General features: G+C 43.5%; 1 protein-coding gene across 1 annotated transcript; it reads left to right on the top strand.

Moving 5' to 3' along the window:
* The first annotated feature begins 1,784 nt into the window (after positions 1–1,784).
* CLSPN (claspin) lies at positions 1,785–15,910 on the top strand. Its single transcript, XM_059488855.1, has 25 exons — positions 1,785–1,827; positions 2,603–2,732; positions 3,293–3,756; positions 4,037–4,201; positions 4,798–4,887; positions 5,100–5,172; positions 5,429–5,537; positions 6,066–6,619; positions 7,081–7,272; positions 7,684–7,874; positions 8,269–8,471; positions 8,637–8,701; positions 9,103–9,308; positions 9,909–10,069; positions 10,156–10,382; positions 10,576–10,690; positions 11,373–11,454; positions 11,764–11,858; positions 12,417–12,581; positions 12,666–12,787; positions 13,394–13,521; positions 13,804–13,906; positions 13,991–14,073; positions 14,262–14,423; positions 14,619–15,910. Exons 1-25 carry the CDS (start codon positions 1,789–1,791, stop codon positions 14,730–14,732), a joined length of 4,038 nt encoding a protein of 1,345 aa, XP_059344838.1. The 5' UTR covers positions 1,785–1,788; the 3' UTR covers positions 14,733–15,910.
* Positions 15,911–20,460: the final 4,550 nt, after the last annotated feature.

Raw genomic sequence — 20,460 nt, 5'->3', positions numbered from 1 at the left:
ATGAGTAAGAACCCAGGATCAGAAATTACCTAATAAGGCCAATCTTTTTCTCACCTTTTTCTTGTCAGCTGACTCTGACTCTCATCCTGACGCAGCCCTGAGGAGGTGTGTTTGTGCAGAGCCAGCATCTGTCCCTCTGTTACTAAACACTCATTATTAAATTAATTACTGCAGCTCCTGCAGCAGCTAGAAGAAAGCAGAACTGTGCTGTTTGTGGTGGGTTTCATGGATGTTTGCTTTTCTCACTTCCTTTGTTCTCAGGCTTGTTGGCTCCATGTGACCTGTCATGGTGGATCAGTCCATCTGACAAAACCATAACAATAAAACACCCCAAAAACTGACCAAACACCCCAAAACACTTCTTATTTTTTCCTTGCCTTCAGTGACAGCAGATTCCCACTGGGTCACTTGGAAGGAAATGTATTACTGTAGCAGGATGTTCTACAAAGTAATTGTAATTATGAAAAAAGTGCCAAATACCCCCAATTGTGGATCAGAACAGGGTCCCTGACACTCACCCCAGCTCAGGGCTCTCCCTCCAGCTACTTGCAAAAGAACTTCACAACTAAATGTAACAAAAATGGATAATGTAGAATATTTTTATATTTGGATTGACTCTGTACTAGAATATCCCTGTATGGGCCATTCACCTTGCACTTGGACTTGATGATCCTTGTGGGTCCCTTCCAACTTCGAATATTTTGTGTAATCTGTGAAGTATGAAGTGATTTGCATCTGTTGAGTAGTTCTTCATTGACTTTTGTGTTTTCATTAAATTTTCCTGGCTTCAGAAGCTTTTCTTCCCTTAAGGAGCATTAAGCAGCAAGGTTAAGTAAAGAAGTTGTTAAATAACTACATAATGAGACTTGATGACTTACGAGAGGTAAAACTTACATCTTTTGTATGTAGAGGGAATATGCAGAAATTCAAGAGAGAAATTGAAAGAAATGGAAAGAATTTACGCAAAAGGTTTGAGCCTTCATCCACCTAACATGAGTGGGGTTGGCTCAGACTATGTCTGTACAGCAGCCAATGGAAAGTGCATGTATTTTATTCTGTAAATAGGACACTGCTGACAGTAATAGCTGTGTGTATCTAATATCCATGAGCTCGACTCGTGTGCTCTCACCCGGAGACACGACATGTAGCATATCCCGAAGATCAGAACGAAACATAGGCTCTATTTAAACGCATGGAACAATGTGAAATGCTTTGGCAGCAGAGCCCCGTCCCCACAATGTCGATAATTGACAGGGATGTGAATTCCCGGGGCCTTCACGGCCCCTCTCATCCACTCTTGGTCCCTCACGAACCCTTCTTGGTCCCTCACGTCCCCTCTCGTGTCCTCATAACTCCTCTCAGTCCTCCACGACCCGCTCGGCCTCCCAGGTCCCCTCGCATCTCTTCTCGTCCCTTTCGGCCTCTCACAGCCCCTCACGTCCTTCTCGCTCCCCCTCGGTCCCTCATATCCCCTCGTGTCCCCTCATATCCCCTCGTGTCCCCTCGTGTCCCCTCGCGTCCCCTCACGGTCCCGCCTCAGCCCGGGCGCGGGGAGCGCCCCCACCGCCAGGCGGCGCAATAGCGCGCGCGGGCGGCCTGAGGGCGGGAGCAGCGATTGGTCCATGCAGAGGGGGCGTGGCTTCGATGAACCCCGCCCAGCAAGGCGGTCAGGGGCGGGGCTCACGGCGCTGTTCTGGGCAGCCATTGGGTGATGCCGGGACGGGGCGGGGCCAGGGCAGCGCGCGAAGGCTCGAAGCGGTCCCCGGGCGGCGGGAGCGCGGGCGGGCCATGGCGGCGGTACCGGTAACAACGGAGGGCTCCGTTGAGGTGAGTCCTGCCGCTCCCCTCCGTTCGGCATGGCCGGCCGGCTGCTGACGGCGGAGGCAGCTCGCGGCTGCCTGAGGCCTTGCGGCTCCTCGGGCGGTGGTGAGGTGGAAGGCCCGGGAGGGACAGCGAGGGAGGTGGCGGTTCCAGTAACCATTCCGGTACGGCGCCCGTTCGGGTAGCAGTGCCGATAGCACCAGCCACCGGCCACCGCTGCCCGCCTCTCTTGATCACGGGCGGTCCCGCGCCTTCGCTGGGCTCGCCCTTCCTGTCAGACTACAGCTCCCAGCATGCCCCGTGCCCGCCCTGCCGCCCGCGGGGCACGCTGGGAAGGCCGCGCTCAGCCGGTCTCTGCGGGCGCGGTGCATGTCGGGACGGCTGCTGGGCCCTCCCTGCCGGTTCTGAATAAAATTAATAAAATTAATAAATAATAAAGTAACGAGTAAAAGTTGTCCGGTCTGAGTACGATCACACCAGCCAATGTCAATGCTGTGTTTTTGCTGTGCAAACTCGCATATATACTCCCGTGTATGTGAATAGCCATTTGTATGGATAAATATGGTAAATATCAAGGGTAAAAATAAATTTTAATAAATATGTAACTATCATAATTAAAATATAAGGAGACAACATGTGGATTTCATTGTGTGCGAGAGCTTAGCCAAGGTTTTAGAATGAATTTGGGTGCCAGCAGTCAGGACTGCATAAACAATATGTTACCCCATTAAAAATTAGGACATTTTTACTCCATTAAGAAAAATCGAATTTTGCTTTGTAGCTTCCACTGGAGGATTTGAACCCAGACTTGCAGAAACCCCTGGACAGCGACTCTGACAGTGGCCAGGGCAGCTGTGAGACAGCATCCCCAGGGCCCCTTGGCAAGAGCACAGCATCCTTCGAGGACAGGGGTCTGTAACATTCCCGTGAATTGTTTTTCTCCAAAATTACATTTTTTGTTTAATAAATACCTTTTAGGAGATTGTCACTGCTTGACTTGTAGGAATCCAAATTCTTGTTGCTGCCCAGAATGTGAGCAGGCATCTTTAACCATCTGAAGAGTATTTTATGAGCTACAGAAAGAAAGGGACTGAATGGAATGTGTTTAATTACTTATTCACTTTTTACTTATTACTAATTACTTATTCACTTTTTTTTCCCCTGTTTTGTTTAGTCTATGTAGCGATTTTTATTACTATTTCAAGGCAACGCACTACTAGTGAAGGGTTTTCAGCTTTGCCTTTTCTTTTTTAAGGTTAAAAACCTTTAACATCAATTTGGGTTAATTAAATGCTCTTCTCTGGGGAGAAGTGGATTTTGGAAAGTCGAGTTTGGAGCATGAAAGATTTTTCATGCTTCCATGAGAAGCTCATTTGCTGTGGATGGTGATATTTGACAGATTTAATGGCTGTAAATTTGGTTGTTTTTTGATTAATTTGTTGCACTTTTTTATTTTCATGTCTTTTGCCAGATTCAGAAGAAGAAATTTTTGTGCGTAAAAAAGCAAAAAACCAGAAGGTGCTTGAGGACAGTGAGAGTGAAGAGGAGGAGGAGGATGGAGGCTCAGCTGTGCAGGAAGATGCTTTGAGTAAGGACAAGGAAAATGGGGAGGAAAAGGAGAATTTTGCTGCTGAAAAGAAGAAAAAATCCCATGGAATCCTCCCAGCTCTGCTGGACAGTGATGGCAGTGACACTGGGGACCCACTGCAGATTGAAAACCTTGAAACAGGCAAGAGCTCTTCCTTGCCTGAGGGTGAGCTGGGACAGGAGAGACCCCTAAAATCTGGGAAAAAGTACAGAAAGCATAAACATAAACATGATGTTGAAGAGGAGCCAGCAAAAGAAGCTGGAGCAAAATCCAGGAGGAGAAAAGAGAAGGAGAAAATAATGAAGTCAATTAAACAGCTGAGGAAAGAGAAGAAACCTGTGGCAGAGGTGGGTGTTTAGGCACAGAACCTCAGATAATTTCTAATCTGTGTTAAATTTATTATTGCTTGTGGTTATTCTGTTCAAAACTTCACATTCCTGCAGCAGGTTTGAGATCCACAACATACAAAATCTGCATGTTCATTTCAGTTAAATTGCATTAAATTTGCAGTTTAAGGAAGTACAAAACTTAACACTTGATGATTTCATGCCATTTTAAATGAATGTCAAAGAACTAAAGGGCCCTTCTGAAAGGAATCACACAAATAATTTATTCTTCTGGAAGCAGGTGGATGGTGGTGAGAGGTTTCCCTTCAATGACAGTGGATGTCTTCTGGATGACAAAGACCTCTTTGATAATGGCTTGGAGGAGGAGGATGATCAATCCCCTGAGGATGAAGAGTCCCTAGAATCCATACGAGCAGCTGTGAAAAACAAAATGAAACACTACAAGGTAACAGTTGGCTGTGATACAAAAAATATTGTAAATGTACTGTCTTTGGAACTGATAGAAAATAGGTTTGGATGGGATATTGGGGAGGAATTTTTCCCTGTGAGGGTGGGGAGGCCCTGGCACAGAGTGCCACATTTTAAATTAATGTCAAAGCCACAGCTGTGGCTGCCCCTGGATCCCTGGCAGTGCCCAAGGCCAGGCTGGACAGGGCTTGGAGCACCCTGGGACAATGGAAGGGACTGGAATGGGATGAACTTTAAGGTCTTTTGTAACCCAAATCATTCCATGGTTACTGGATTTAGCAGGAATTTGTACCTGAACAGATTCTAAAACTCTCTGTGACCGTGGTGGGGTTGTGCTGCTGGGCAGAAGAGACAAGAGCCTTCTGGTTCTTGTTTTTAGAGATGGAGAGATGTTGTTCTGGCCAATTCAAAAGATAATTCTGGAGTAGGAGCTTTGGAATCAGCCCTTGTGTGGGGTCTGTGCTGGTTCATGAGCCACTTGCTGGCTTTGCTGAACAGTGGTAGCTCTGTACAGTTATTTTTGATGTGTTTGCCCTTGATAGAAATCATTGAATTTCTTCTTGTGCCCCATAGAACAAAGAACATTTTCCTGACAGTGAAGGCTACAAGCATGTATTTGATGAGGAGAATGAGGAGCCTGTATTAAAGGAGCCCAAAAGGAAGGTGAAGTCTTCATCTTTTTAAAGCTCTGGATTGTTGTTTGTCGTGACTAAAATGGTTTTGTGTGCACAGTGTGGTTTTGTTTTATTTTTTTAAACTGGATGCTTTATTCTGACTCCTCGCTGTTTGAAAGGAAAAATAAGCTATTTAAGAGACAGAGAGAGAGCCCCATGTTTTGTTCCTTGGCTTCAGAAACCTTTCTTTTCTCCCCTAAGGAGCGGAAAGCAGCACGGCTGAGTAAAGAAGCCATTAAACAACTGCACAGTGAGACCCAACGACTTCTTAGAGGTAAAACTTCTACTCCTTTACATATAAAGAATTTAAACTGTTCAGAAATTCAGAGGAGAAATTGAAAGAATTTACCCAGAAGGTTAGAGCCTTCTTTGACCTAATGTGACTTATTGAGGGTTGAAGGGTGCAAGACCATTTTTATTGAAAGACCTGTTAAAGGTATTTTTGTAACTAATGAAAATAAAGATATTTGTTATCAAATAAAGGGCTCAGATGATGTTTTAAGTCTTCTCTCACTGTATTTCTCTGGCAGAATCATCAGTGTCTCTCCCATATCATGTGCCTGAGGCCAAAAGTGTTCATGACTTCTACAAGAGCAGACCTCGACCAGCATGTCAGGGAAATGCCATGGCCCTGCTGAAGTAAGGACTTAAACCTTCCTCATCCAATGTTTTCATAAACTTTAGGTATCTCTAGCTTTTCTTTGGAGGATAACCAAACTTTAAATCCATAAAAATAGGAAATTAGGAGAATGTCATTGCTAAACATCAGGCAATGCTGCTCTCCTTACAGAGTCATAATGTTGAAGTGATCAGGACCAGGAGTCACTCATATGAAGGAACTTGCTGATGCAGTGTTACTTTAATGGGATTTAGGCTGAACCCCAGTATTTTACTTGGACTGTTTCTTCTCTGAGTAATGTGTAGTAAAATACTGAAGCTACAGTAGTCACAAAATCCCTCAGGAATTTCATACTCTGCTACTGTAACCAGTACAAAACTTTTACATTTCCTTAAGTTCTCACAAAGTTTTCCAGATTTCTGTCCTTCATCTCTTCCTACACATTAATGACAATAATTAGGAAATGGTTTAATCCTCTCAGTTTGTCCTCAGCCTTCTCTCCCTTTCACACTAACCATGGGTGGTGTGTTTCTTTCTGCCTCTTTTAGGTCCTCTAAGTACCAGCTGCCCCTAAATGAAGAATCTGCAGCTGTTGGGAGCTTGAGCAAGGATGGCAAAGATGGGCCAATGGAAGGTGATCAATCAGCAGCTGCTGAGCCAGAAATGAACCTGGGCAGAGATGTTGATGCTTCTGTGACTGAGCCTCTTGCTGCTGAAGGGAGGAACTTGCCAGAGGACTGTGCTGAGCAGCCCAGGCAGGACAGGGAGGATTCTGATGCAGTTACAGAGACTGTAACTGATGATAACACAAAGGAACAGCAGCTCTCCAACTGCCTGAGCACTGACTGTGATGAGCAAAAGGAGAGTGAAATTCCTCCAGCATCTGGAGATGCCCTCATGGAAAGAGGGGAAACAGCACCAGATGTAGAAGGGGAAACAAACACTCCACAAGTGGGGCCTGGGCTGGTGGCACAGCCTGAAAAAGTGAGGAAATCCAAGCTGGATAAACTTCGTGAACTGGGCATAGACCTGTCCATCCAGCCCAGAATCTGCTCTGACAATGAATCCTTCATAAACCTCGAGGAAGCTGATTCAAATAAAGGTATCACTTGTGTTGTAGTCCTAAGCAGTGTTGATCTGAGCTTGGCTGGAAAACTCAGAAATATTGAGGTGATAGAACAGTCAGGCACATTCACATACTTAGTATGGATTCTTTGAGATATGTTAACAGAAATTTAGAATTGGTTGGTGGATGGGAGGCTGGGCTGGAAGGGAATTGAGGTCTTGTGGACAAATGGTAGTCAATGGTAAGATAGTTTAATAGTAGCTAATATTAATTAAATACAAGCTGCAGCATAAATATTCTGTGGTGGTTTATTATTAGTTGAATAGAATAGTTTTGCAAATATTATATTTTAGTATTCAAGACTTAGCTTTAAGCTATCCTTTTTTAAACTTAGCTTTAAACTAAACTTTGGGGGCAAAAAATGCTTAAGAACCTATCTTTTAACAATCAATGCTTTTCCATGCTATCACATTAATTTAATTAATGTTTATTTCAAGAACTAGAAGCCCTGAAAGCACGTTTCTTGAAGCACACTCTGCAGACATCCAGATCCAAAGGGGAACGGGCCATAAATATGAACATCATCCGTAAGGAAACAACATCTGATGGGAAGGAGGAGCTGAGAGCAGATGTGGTGCCAGCAGTTTTGGCTGCAGAGAGCCTGGAGGAAGCAGTCCACAAAAAGCCAGGTTGGTGGGGGAGAAGAAGAGACAGGGATTGAATTGGAAAACACAGCATGAGAGGAAAATGTTTCTTAGTGCTGCCCTACAGAATACAGGTGAAGGGATCTTCTTCTGTAAGATTACTGGGTATGTTCCCCCTAATGGATGGCCCTGTTTTTATAAAAGAATTCTTGGTAGACCACTGAAATAGCAGTGGGACAGCCTCAGTCAGATCTTTGTGATTAATTCCTTAGACTTTTCCTGTTTCCATGAGAAGCTGGGGCTGCCCCATCCCTGGGAATGTCCGAGCCCAGCTTGGACAGGGCTTGGAGCAACCTGGTCTGGTAGAGGGTATCCCTGCCCGTGGCAGTGGTGGAAAGGGGTGAACTTTAGGGTCTCTTCCAACCCAAACCCTTCCCTGAATCTCTTCCTGTGCAGGTGAAAAGCTGCAGGCCCTGAAGGCCAAGCTGCAGGAGGCCATGAAGCTGCGCAGGACCGAGGAGCGGCAGAAGCGGCACGCGCTGTTCAAGCTGGACAATGAGGAGATGCTGGAGGAAGAGGAGGAAGAGGAGGAGGAAGAAGAGATGACAGATGAGTCTGAGGAGGAAGAAGAAGAAGGTGATCATGAGGTCTGTATGCAGCATTTCTCCATAAGCTCATCAGCATCTCTGTTCTGCTTCTTCTTCCCTGAGGAATGGAACTTTTGTGCACTACTGATTGGGGGAATTGCTAAGAATTCTTCCTAGAAACTAAAAAATTCTATACTTTCCATATTCATATGGATTGTCTAACCTTGAATCCATGAGTATTTTCTTTATTTATCTAAACACTATAAAATCAAATAGAAATGTTTAAAAGGTTTTGATGCCCCTTCTTTTTAAAAATCCTTGTCTCATTGCTGGCAGGGTCAAACAGCTCACGTGCCTCACCTGGGGTAGGGTTTGCCATGACAATAATCAATATCTGTGCTGTGTTTGGGGATGTTTTTAGAATTCACAATTTCTCCTTGGGGATGTTCTTTAGAATTCAGAATTTCTCCTTGATGAAGCAGAGGAAGATAATGAAGATCCAGAAGAGAAACACATGGAAGATGGTGATAAAGAAACTGACAAAGAATCAATTGATGGAGAAAAGCTGGAGAAATCTGAGCATGGTGATTCTGTTCTGAAACATCCTTCAACAGAGTCTACATTGATGCTTTTTAAGGACAGCTCCTCAAAAATGGGGTAAATAAGCCAAGCCTTAAAAGTGGTGACTGAGAAATTTTAAATTTGATCAGCATGTGTAGATTTTTTAATATAAAAAGCCCTTTTAAAGTATTTTTGTGTTACCTTGGGTTTTTTTTGCAATTCATCCTTAATTTATTAGCACATACCTTTTATGAATTGCAGATATTCTCTTCCTGATGAAAAACTGGAAATGGAAGAAACTGTAGACAAAGGACCTAACAAGCTAGGTAAAGTAGAATTATTGCCCTAGATAATTGCCTTTTTTCCCTTTTTTTTTACTTAGCATATGTAAAAGCTTCTGTTTAAGACTGGTATTCAGTATTTCTGTTATTTCATCACCTGTATATACATACAGTATGATTTTAAAAGTTCAGATGAAAAATGGGTGGTCTTGAAAAAACTAGAGAGAAAAATACTGTTCAAAATAATACTGGAAGAAATAAGAAATGTCAGAAATCAATAAGATAAGTAAAAATGTGTAATATGCTTCCTGTGAGAAGAAGGAAATCCAACATGACCACAAAATGAATTTTTAGCAAGGTGTCAGTGCTGCAAAATATTACATTGAGGTTTTGCTGGATTACACACACAGAGAAAAAAATTAAGCACTATATTTTTTTATTTCCAGAGGATGATGATTCGTTTTCTCTACCAGCACTGCCAAAGGAGAACAGCCACAACAGCAGCTTTGAGTTCATTGGCTCCATGATCCCATCCTACCAGCCCTGTAACAAGCAGGCCTCCAGGGGAGGGAGCTTCTTCCCTGCAGCAGGGGGGTTCAGGTCCCCCTCCCCAGGATTCTTCAAAACAAGTTTTATCAGCTCTGCTTCCAAGGTGAGATTCTCCTGGTTGTGTCTTATACTAACACAGTGGGAAGTAAATAAATGTATTTTATCTTGATGGTCCAAAGAATCAACCCAGACAAATGCTTTGGTATCAGTGAGATCTCAGAAGAGCAAACTGCCCCTTGGGTTTGTGTCTACATTGGAATGGATAAAAAATGACATTACAAAACTTATATTCTAAATCACTAATGAAATGATGCTATAATCTGGATTTATATCTAAAATATGTGCATCATAAATATGGTTTTAAGAATGCTTACATGGGCTACACAACATCTGATGGCAGTGAACTCCTGTGGTGTAGTGGAGCAGCATGGACATAATTTGATTCCTGTATGGTTTGGGTTGGAAGGAACCTCAGAGCTCATCTCATCCCACACTTTCCTCTGTCCCAGGCTGCTCCAAGCCCCATCCAACCTGGCCAGGAACACACTCAGGGATGGGGCAGGCACAGCTTCTCTGGGAAGTCTGTTCCAGTGCCCCTTGCATTTAAATTTAAACTAAACAATTTGCTTGACAACTTCTTCCTGAACTTAACTGAACAAATCCTTGCTAAACAACTTCTATATTTTTGTATTCCCTTGACTAGAGCTCTGGAAAGACCTCTGAGCCTTCTCTTCCCATAGAAGATTCCCAGGACCTCTATAATGCCTCTCCTGAGCCCAAGAGTTTATTTCCAGGAGCTGGGGAGTCAAGGTTTCAGTTTTCCCTGGAAGATGACACTCAAAGCCAGCTGCTTGATGCAGATGGGTGAGTGATGGGTGTAAAGGATGGTGTTTAACAGAAACAGGATGTGCAAACCAGCAAGATTTTTCTAACTATAGTCTTTCTTTCAGGTTCTTGAATGTTGGACAACACAGGAACAAATACCAGTCCTCAAAGCACCAGCTGCCACTGGCTAGCATGGATGAGAATGCCATGGATGCCAACATGGATGAGTTGCTGGACCTGTGTTCTGGGCAGTTCAGCAGCCAGGCTGAGCACGTGCCAAACACCAGCAGCACCAAAAAGCAGAACATGGAGGAGCTGCTCAACCTTTGTTCAGGGAAATTTGTGTCTCAGAGTATGTCCTGAGTTCTCCTTTCAGCTTTGCTGGTTACTTGGTTTAGAAGTTTTTAGCTGAGGTGACTTCAAGCCTGGGTGCTGATGCCACATGTGGAGTTTTGTCTTTGTTGGGAGCATGTGCAGTTTTATTTCTGGGGTGTTCTCTGACACTTTAATAGCAGAAATAAGTTGCATCATATTTCTTTCTGTAGCAGGTTCTCCCACATGGGCTTCTTCAGTGTCTTCCAAGTTAGAAAAAGACAGTGACATAGAAGATCCAATGGCAGAGGTTCTGGAGCTCTGCTCAGGCTCCTTTCCCACAGACAGGTTAGCATTGCTCTCCTAAAATTTACAGAAGTTAATTCTGGTAACTGTCTTGTTTCACTCTTAGAAGTGTTTTCTTGTTTAACAGCAATTTGCTGTCAGTGAAAGTGTGCTTTGTTTTGGAGGTGAAGGGGAGGAATATTGCAAATTGCTCAGCAATTACTCTAATTGGCAGCATAAACTGTTTCCCACAGCTGCTGTGAAGGGAAATCCTTTGTCTTACACTGATAGTGAAAGAAACAGTGAAGAACTTCCATTAAACTGAGAAAAGATGATTAAAAGTGGGACTTTTTGGAGTCTTCTGGGCTGTTGCCATAACCAAATGTAAAGTTGGATACTTGGAGTTTTTTATTGACTAAATTGGAGAGTGTATGGCTGCCTGACAAAAGGACAGTGAGGCTTAATAAGTGGGAATGTTAAGGGGATCCAAGAGAAATTTGAGAGGAGGAAAAAAATTGGAAAAATCAGTGCTTGTCCCATGGTTTCTGCAATTGAAGACCTGAAGTCTTAAAACATCAACTCAAATGGGGATTTGAGGCATTTATTGCTAAATGCTGCTGGCAAATTGGAGCTCTGAGCACTCCCAGGGAATTGCTTGATAGCAGCTGAGGTGGGTGTTGAAACATTGCCTTGATTTACTGGAGATAAAATGAAAATGCTTTTCTCCCATTTACGTTTTCCTTAGGGAAGAGGAAGAAGAGGAGGAACAAGAAGAACTTGGTGGTTTTCAGCTTTTAACAGATGATGAGGCCTGTGCAAGTGAAGAGGTGTGAACTGATGGAGCCTGGCAGCTGCTGGATAAAATGGATAAAATTCCATTTATCTTTCTAGGTTTTTAATATATCCATGAATGCAAAGTACCACAACTTCCCTAACATGCTACTGAAACATTTTTCAGAGCAAACTTTGGATTATGTTAAAGATCTCTTTAATATAATGGTACAGTGAAAAAGGCAAATCCTTTGAAATATGCCTGATGTTTTAGTGTCTTGTTAATTGAAGAACAGACAAATCTGTGGTTACAAAGTAATCCACTCTGGGAAATTTCTTATTTCTGGAAACTTTTTCTTTGACAGGATGAAAAAGGTGAAGATAGTGCTGCTGAAGAAGAAGAACTCAGTGATGAAGAAGAAGAAGTGCTAAGACATAGACCAGGCTTAAAGAAAAAACTGTAATTATTTTAAAAAATCTTTAATTACCAAAGAAAATAGAATATTAATAGCACTAGAAGTTTAGTTTAGAATTATTCCCTCTCTAGCAGATGTTTATATGGTCTGGTTTTTTACTTTGGAGCTGTCATGGTACATGAATTTAACTGTCTCACTTGTGGCTTATAGATGATTTCCATTATATATGGAAATCAAAAAGCCACAATTAAACCAGTGCAGCATATTTTTTTGACCAAAAAAAAAGGAATGCAAGAATATTATTGTCATTCCTCATGTCTTAAGATCTTACTTGTTCTAGCAAGAAAAGCCCAGAGTTGACAGTTATTGCCATCGTCTTTGGAATCTGGGGAATGGCAATGATTTGGGGTGTCACATGATGCCAGGCTATGTGTGTAAATGTGCAAGAACTCAAGGCTTGGTCTTTCCAAAAATTACATGAGAAATTAGGACACATCCTTAGGAAATGCATTCAGTTCATGTCAAAAGATAAATCTTGCTTTCAGAAGATTAGTGTGGTGGCTGTTTTGCTCCTAAACTGAACGTTTGACTTTTTTTCCTAGAAAACTGCAAGATTTCATGGAAGAGGAAGCAGAGCTGTCCGGGAGTGATGTGGGAAGTGAGGATGAGTACGATGGTGAAGACCTGAACGAATACGAAGAGGAGATTATCGACGAGGAGCTCCCGAACGATGCGGAATTAGGAAACCAAATACAGAAATTCCACATGTCAGTGCCATTCTCAGGAGGTTTTTGGGTGTGTGAGGCCCTGGCTGAGCTGTGCTAACCTGTCCCTGTCCCCTGTGCTGGCAGGAAGGCCATGCTGGACGATGACAAGCGGCAGCTCCGCCTGTACCAGGAGCGGTACCTGCTGGATGGGGACCTGCACAGTGATGGCCCAGGCAGGACCAGGAGGTTCAGATGGAAGAACATAGGTGAGCTGTCACACACACATTTATGAAAAAGCCTTTCCTTAGGAGCTTTTTCTCCTGAGAAGCTGAGAGGCCTCAGGAACAAAATGTAAATAATAATTATCTACCTCTGTGGAATGCAACAGGTGCATCTGTGATTGGTCTCATGTGGTTGTTTCTAATTAATGGCCAATCACAGTCCAGCTGTCTCAGACTCTGAGAGTCACAAGCTTTTGTTATCATTCCATTCTTTTTCCTGTTCCTTTCTTCTATTCTTTTAGTTTAGTTTTAATATAATATATGTCATAAAATAATAAATCTGCCTTCTAAACAGGGAGTCTCATCCTTGTCTCTTCCCTCTTCCTGGGACCTCTGTGGACACCACCACAGTGACCTATGATCCAGAGCTCATAGATTGAAAACAGAGCTTGTGTGTGTGTGTGAAGTAGCATTTTAATCCTCAATAAAATATTTTGGGCATAAATTGGTTGGGGGATGATTCTGGGGTTTTTTTGTTTGATTGGGGTTTTTTTGCCTTGTTTGTTTGATTTGTTTTGGGGTTTTTTTTGTTGTTTTTTACTAGCCTCCAATTTCAAAACTGATAGCTAACTGTCTTTGTTTGTTGCCTAGATTTTGCTTCACAGATGGACTTGTTTCAGAGAGATTCAGATAACGAGGAGGAGAATGAGGAGTTTGATGAGACAGAAGTGAAATGGAGGAAGGAGCGATTTGAGAGAGAGCAGTGGCTCCGTGAGCAGGTGGGGTGAGCTGCTAGAAGGGCTTGCTCAGTCTCTGTATCATTGCTGGATGTGAAATTGTTTATTCCTCAAGTTAAACTTCAGTACTAAATCAGATTTCTCAGCTGAATGTGATGCTGTCCATTAACAGAACAGGATGATGAAATATCTAAGAAATTACAATAACTTCTTACAGTAGAAAGTAAATAAAAATTAATTTACATAAAGACAATTACTTAAAAGACTGAAGGAAATGTCCATTTGTAATATGATTTTTTTTCAATTGTCTTCTCTCTTCTACAGAAGGAAAAAAACAAAGAGCAGGAGGAAGAGGAAGAAATTGGTGGGGACAGTGCATTCATGAAGCTGGCAAAAAAAGTGACTGCCAAGTCCCTGCAGAAGAAAGGTGAGTTTGATTTTTATTGAAGTGACAAGAAAAGAAGAGAAGGGAAAAGTTCACAAACTGATCTTTCCCCCTTGTCTCTGCCAGCCTGCCCAGCAGTGGTGGCACAAGGCTCAGCTCTGCTGCCCAGGAACCCATTTGAAGCCTTCAGACCTGCCAGTGACATCCAGGTGGGTGCCAGTCCTCAAAAATGGCATTTCCCACCACAGCCAAGTCAGTGCCCCTGAATTCTGGGCACTCCTGATGGGTCTTGTGGTGATGTGTGAGCAGAAAGTAAATTTTCTCTGCAGAGTAACTTACTAAGCAACCTGCCTTGTTTCCTGAGAGTGCTTTAATGCAGCTTTTCTTTGCCTTGCAGATAAAGAATGGGTCACTCTTGAACAGACCTAAAGCTGTCCTTCAGAAGCTGGCAGCAATGTCAGATCTTAATCCAAATGCCCCTCGAAATTCAAGGAATTTTGTCTTCCATACACTTTCACCAGAGAAGAGTGAGGAGGCAAAGGAAAAATCAAAACCTCAGGTAAAGATTTGGGTAGCAGGTGCTACCAGTTGTGGAGATTATTTGAATACACACTGAAATCTGCCAAGCAGTTAAGAGCACTGCTGTCTTAAATATTCCCTGCATGCTCTCAAGCCAAATATTTCTCTCATAACTCAGAATTTAAGCTTTTTTTTGGACATTTTTGTAAAGTTTAATGTATTTGACTGTCCTTAGGTGAAGAAGAGAGGCCCTTCTGCAGTTATAACATCAGCAGCAAAGCGGCCCAGGGTAGAAAGCTCAGAGGACTCCAGTCAAAGCAGAAGCATTTTCCAGTTCTTGGAGAGCTGAATATTCCTGTTTGGAGCCAGAGATTGTCTCCCCTTTGCCAGCTGCAGTTTATTTTGCCAATCTGCCAGAAATCACCAGCCAAGGAAACAAATGGGTGCCACCTCATTCACAAGTTCCAGTAATTTCCAGGCTGTGGTGTTGTGCTTTGTTTTTTCTCTGTCCTCTGTAGCAAATGGGAGCACGAAATCCATTCCTGGTTTGGAATGAAATGCTGATTTGATCTTTCCCAAGCATTAAGGAAATGTCCACTGCTGTGGGCTGTCCTCACAGGTGCTGCACAGGTATCAGTTCCACCTGGAAATGCCATTGGTGTCACAAGGAAATACCTCAGGTAGCTGAAAGCACAATAAAAGGAGGAATTTCTACAGCTCTGGGAGAGAATGAAGCAGTGTTGGCCATGGCAGGACACTTGTTTACAATTGCAGCACAAAGTTTTAGCTGTGGCTCCCTCCAGTGTCTTATTTTCTTTAATGTTAAGCATTTATTAAGCTTCTCCTTTTTAGAAGCACTAATTTATCCTTGAAATGTTTACTTTGTGGGAAAGGTCCCAGTCTCTTCTGAGGCAATATGAGAAGGGATTTTTTCCAAGTTTTTATTACTGTTGATGTCCTTAAACTTGCAGATGGATATGTGTGTGGAGAGGGAAGAATGTGAGAGCCGTGTGGGAGAGGAAAAGGTCTGGGGGGGTTTATTTGCATTGCTGGGGGAATTTGGGGTTGCTTTGGTTTGCCCAACTCCAGGCTATCTTTAACCATCCATTCTGTTGTTTTCATGGAAGCTGCACTCATCCAAGAGAAACCATCCATTGCTGAGCAGTCAGTAAGGAAAGGGCTGCTCTAGAATGAGGGAATTTATAAAGAATTGTCACTCACAACTATTCTAAACAGTGTGACAGAAACATAAACCGGAGTGTCCAGCATTCCTGATGTTTCTGATCACAAGCTGGAGAGCAGATAATGGTGCCACAGTCTCCTGCTCTAAAACTAAACCTCTCTGGGACTGGATGTCACATACCTGAGGTGCTGGTACCATTGGAAATGTCTGAGCTGTAAATTTTGTAACATCTTGAGCACATGCCTGATGTGCTGTGTGTAAAATATTTTATTGTACAGTATGTTATAAAGAATTATGGTACTAATTGAAGTGCAACTTTACAATAAAACATGGTTTTAATTTTGGAGGCAGTTAGAATTAATTTATAGGATTTCACTCATGTCTTGGGGTTTTTTTCCCCCAATGTTTTTTATTTCTATGTCTGTTTTTTCATTGCTGCCTTTTTTTTGTAGCCACAACTCAGCCCTTCACTAGGAACAGCTGCAATAATATTGGATTACAACAAAAACAACCCCTTGTGTTTATTGGAGTGTGGATTTTCAACTCCTCAAGTCTTCCACTTGGGTTTGCATTAAAATTCTTGGCCTGCAGAAAATGGTTTTTTCCTGCTTCAATAGTTTTGGATTTTTTAGTTCCTAGACAAAACTTTCTTTATCCTGTTCTTAAGAAGTGTCTGTTTTAGTTCAGTGCAGCAATTCTAATGATTGGTGTACCTGGATTTGGGATTGGAGGTTTAGGGAAGGGGAATGACCTTTCCTTCTTCATTATCAGACTTTTCTTGAAGCACCAAATTACAAAAAGATTTCTGAACACCCACTTCATTCTTTATCAGTGTTTCACTGATATGAAAGTTGAACTAATTCAGCCCAGCTTTGTTGGGTAACAACATTCAAGCTCCAAATTTGGGCATTTTCCCAGAATTTTGCTCCTGCTCTGCCACTAGAGTGCAGCAAGAGAATGTGCTTGCTGTGGCACAGGGGCAAAGCAAAATCATTAAAGCTCAAACTGTGTCTTGACTCCAGGGGAAATTCTTGCAGTTTTCTGTGCTCTGGCATTGCAAGGGATTAAATTTATAGAGACCTATAATTGCCACATTTTTGCATTAGAAAGTGGTAGTTTGAAGAGCACCTTTAGAGGATTGGCTGGGTCCTGGTGCTTTCCTGGCTTCTCCTCAGCACAAGCTGCTAGCCATAATTATGGCTTTTATTTTGCTTTCCCTGTAGAATTTCCCCTTTAAAATACATTTCATTTGTTCCAGAGCCAAGGGTAGAAAAATACCATTGAGCCTGAAAAGCTTGTAAATGGAAATACATGCTAGGGGAAGGTTTCTGGCTGCATTTCCCCCACAACAACTTTGCAGTAGTTCAGGGTTTATGAGTTGCTGCTGGAAGCTCTGCATGGAACCCTAAAAATTCCTTTCCTGGGAGCCTATTCCATGCCAGGGACAGGTTCTGTGGGAGCTGGAATATCAAGGAATATCCCATCCATCTCCTGCCTCCAGCTTTTCCAGGGCTGCCCCTCTGCTCCTGTCTGGCACATTAACTCAGCTTTGCCTTCTCATTTTCAGGTATTGATTCAGCTCTCCCCTCCTGGCATGGATGTGAGGCTGCTGTGCTAACAGGGACAAAAATCCTCCCCTTTGCTGCTGGAAGTGCCAGGAGTGGGCTGGGAAGGAGGGAATGGCTCAGGGTGGGGATGAGATGAGGATCCTGCAGCAGCTCAGCCTCAGCAGAAGCTGCTCAAAGGTTGGATTTGATGATCCTGGAGGTCTTTTCCTACCTCAGTGATTCTGTGAATGGTGTCTGCAGGGTTCTCCTGGGCTGAAGGAAGAGCTGATTCCACTTCTTCCACTTTTTCCTGCCCTAAGTGTGCCTTGGGATAACTCAGAGCAGTTAAACCTGATTAGCTCCTTGTTGTGACTGGTGATGTTTGAGTTTGACTTTGGTGCAGAAGTGGCTGCAGCCTGAGATTTTCATCTGAGTTGGGTAGCTCTAATAATAATAATAACACCTCTCTGTGCCTCAGTTTCCCTTTCCCACATAGCACAGGAGGAATTAAACCCATGAGTTCCTGATCCTTGACTGCACCACAGGAACCTTGATAAGAGCAGTGCTGCTCATACACGACATTACCTGCTGAGTTTGCAGAGAGAATGAGCTTCTGGGAACACAAATGATAATGGAGGATTTAAAAAAAAGGACTTAAAAGCAGAGGGAGGAGCAGCCCTAGGTGTGAGGTAAAGGTTGGCATTGCAGACACGTTCATAATCCCAGCTCCCGCCGCTGCACGGCTCCTCGGGGCTCAAGGCACTCACTGAATTATGTTTTCCTTCCCTTTTTTGCCAAGAGACTGAAAAGGGGAGAGAAAAAAAACTATTTGTTTGTCTTGTCTAATTTAATTTATGTTATTTATCAAATAGACAGGTTATTTGGGAAACCAGATGGACCCAGGCTAAAATCATCTGTATTTCCAACATGTGAAAAATTATGTTGGAGTGGACACATAAAAGGCAGCGTGGAGCAGGTTTGGTGAGCACTCACCATGTGAGCTCTGCACCTCATCTGTCCTGGGCCTCTAATCAGTTGTCCCAGAGCCATTATGAGGGTTAAAGGACAAAAAGACCCCCAGGCACCCACAGGGGTATCTTCCAGAGCAGCCATGTCACAATTATTTACCCTCCCTGGCTTTCACTCTGCTCACTGACTGGTGCATCCCTTCCTCAGGGATGGATGGGGTGGATTTTTGGGCCTAAATAAATATTTTAGTTGGGTTTGGGAGCAGAGCAGGTGATGGTTTTTTGGTGTCTGTTTGTTTTTTTTTTTTTCTCCTTTGGATTTTCTTGTTGGAAAAGGAAAAACAGGAGATGGGGAGCAGCATGGATGGCTGAAAGGGAGTAGATAATGCAATACAGAAATAAAAAATATATATCATAATATAATAAGAAATATTATTAATTAATATGTAATATAATAGAATACAATATAATATATACTATATAAAATATATATTATATAGTATAATTTAATAATAATGTAATGTAATATAATATAATATATACAGAAATAAAATAGAAAATAGAAAGCAATACAGCAATACAGAAATAAAATAAATAAGAAACATAATAAAAGCAAGAGTCCTCTGTTACTAATGGCTTGGGCACCCTGATTGCTGCTGCATTGCCAAGAGCTGAGCCCCCTGGCAGCCAGGGGTGCTCCTGGTTTTGCAGAGTCCAGACCAGCTCATGGCACAGAAATCAGCTCAGTGACACCTGCAGGGTTTAGTGGGTGACCTGTAAAGCAAAAGTTCCATTCTCTATTAACTATCAGTCATTAATATTAATTCCAGTGCAGACAGATGTCCAGTCCTTGGGGGTTGTTATTTTCTCTTGTATCATCCAGAAGCCCAATTTAGGGCTGACTCCAGCTCTGCTTCTCCAGGCAGCAGAGATCTAAACCAGCTGTAATTAAAGAAAACGACATAAAAGATTGCAGGGTGTGTGTGTGTGGGGAGGAGGGAGATCAGCAAATCTTACAGCTTTGCAAGAGATTAATTTTATTTTTAGCTAATATTTCTCCCTGCTCCTCAGGGCTGTTTTCATGCAACACACTCTGTGCTGCTTCCCTTGCAGTGGCCCATTGATTTTCAATATTTGATGGTGTTGGTGCACGTGGCCATGGGCTGAGGGCACATTCACATGTGTCCTCACACCCCAGAGCCACCTGTGGTGTCCCAGCCCTCACCTTTGCCGTGGGGATGCTGCACAGAGCCCAGAGGTGCCACTCCATGCTGGCATGGCTTGCTGTGCCAGCCAGGTTCAGCCCTGAGGTGCCAGCTGGATGGGGACATGGCCAGCCCTGCAGCATCTTCCTGCACTGCCCCATTTCCAGCTGACACTCCTTTCTGTGCAGGAAGAATAATTAATGGCTCTAATGTCACCTCAGGATCCAGAGGTGGCATTTCCACATTCCTGCTTTACATAAAACCTGAAGGAAACCCTCAACCCTTCCCTAATAACGCCAGATTAGAGGGAAAAAATGGCTTTTCCTTCCTTCCTCCTGCTCCTCAGTGAGCCTGGATGGGGCAGAGGGGCCCAATTGTGCCTGGGAATGTGACATTCAGGAGCTGCCACTTGGGTTGGCTTTTCCCAGCCCCAGCTCCAGGCGGGCACTGTGCTGGGAAGGGACATTGCTGTGGCTCAGTGGGACATCCTGACCCCCCTGGGTGGCAGTTTTGGGGTGTCTCAAGGTGCCTCAATGAGCCTCGCTCAGTGAAGGATCCACAGAGAGGTTTTGGCATTCAAGACATCCCCAATCCCATCCCCAGCCCCATCGCAACCCCAACTCGAATCCCATTTCCCAACCCCATCCTACCTTACCCCATCCATGGTGGCCACAGCTGCATTCCCTGCAGGATTCACATCCCAGCTCTACCACTGCCAGCCCAAACACTCCAACCAAAGGCACCAACAACTCATCCAGACACTGCTGTGAGAAGATAATTAAATCAACAAGTAATTACACCTCCTTGTGGTCGCCATTTTGTGTGAGGGCAATGCTGGTGGTGCAAATCCAGGATGAGGTCACAGGCAGCACTGGGCTGGTTCTGGTGTCCTTTGCTCCACCTGCAGTTGTGAGGGTGTGTGATCTTCAGAGCTGGGATGAGTGAGCCCCCAGGTATGGGAACATCTCCCAAGGTGTGAGTGCAACCAGGCCCAGCCCAGCCCATGGTGCCATGGTGCTCCATCCATCCCCTGCCCTGCAGAGGGAAAGGAAGGGAGGATTAGATGGCATCAGTGTGGCTGGCAAAGACCCCTGGACACCTTGCTGAGCAGATCTCAGCTGGGCAGAAAGAAAATTTTACAGATAAGAATTAATAAACAACCTCAAGACCGAAA

Source organism: Ammospiza nelsoni, chromosome 25 (genome assembly GCF_027579445.1).
Source record: "Ammospiza nelsoni isolate bAmmNel1 chromosome 25, bAmmNel1.pri, whole genome shotgun sequence".
NCBI classification, from domain to species: domain Eukaryota; kingdom Metazoa; phylum Chordata; class Aves; order Passeriformes; family Passerellidae; genus Ammospiza; species Ammospiza nelsoni.
The sequence above is the reverse complement of the archived record's forward strand: the minus strand, read 5'-3'. Positions and strand labels throughout refer to the sequence as shown.

Coding starts and splice junctions, on each gene's coding strand:
- CLSPN (XM_059488855.1), top strand. CDS start 1,789: ATGGCGGCGGTACCGGTAACAACGGAGGGCTCCGTTGAG. Junction 13,522..13,803: donor AGCAGTGGCTCCGTGAGCAG/GTGGGGTGAGCT, acceptor TCTCTTCTACAG/AAGGAAAAAAACAAAGAGCA. Junction 14,074..14,261: donor GACCTGCCAGTGACATCCAG/GTGGGTGCCAGT, acceptor TTTGCCTTGCAG/ATAAAGAATGGGTCACTCTT.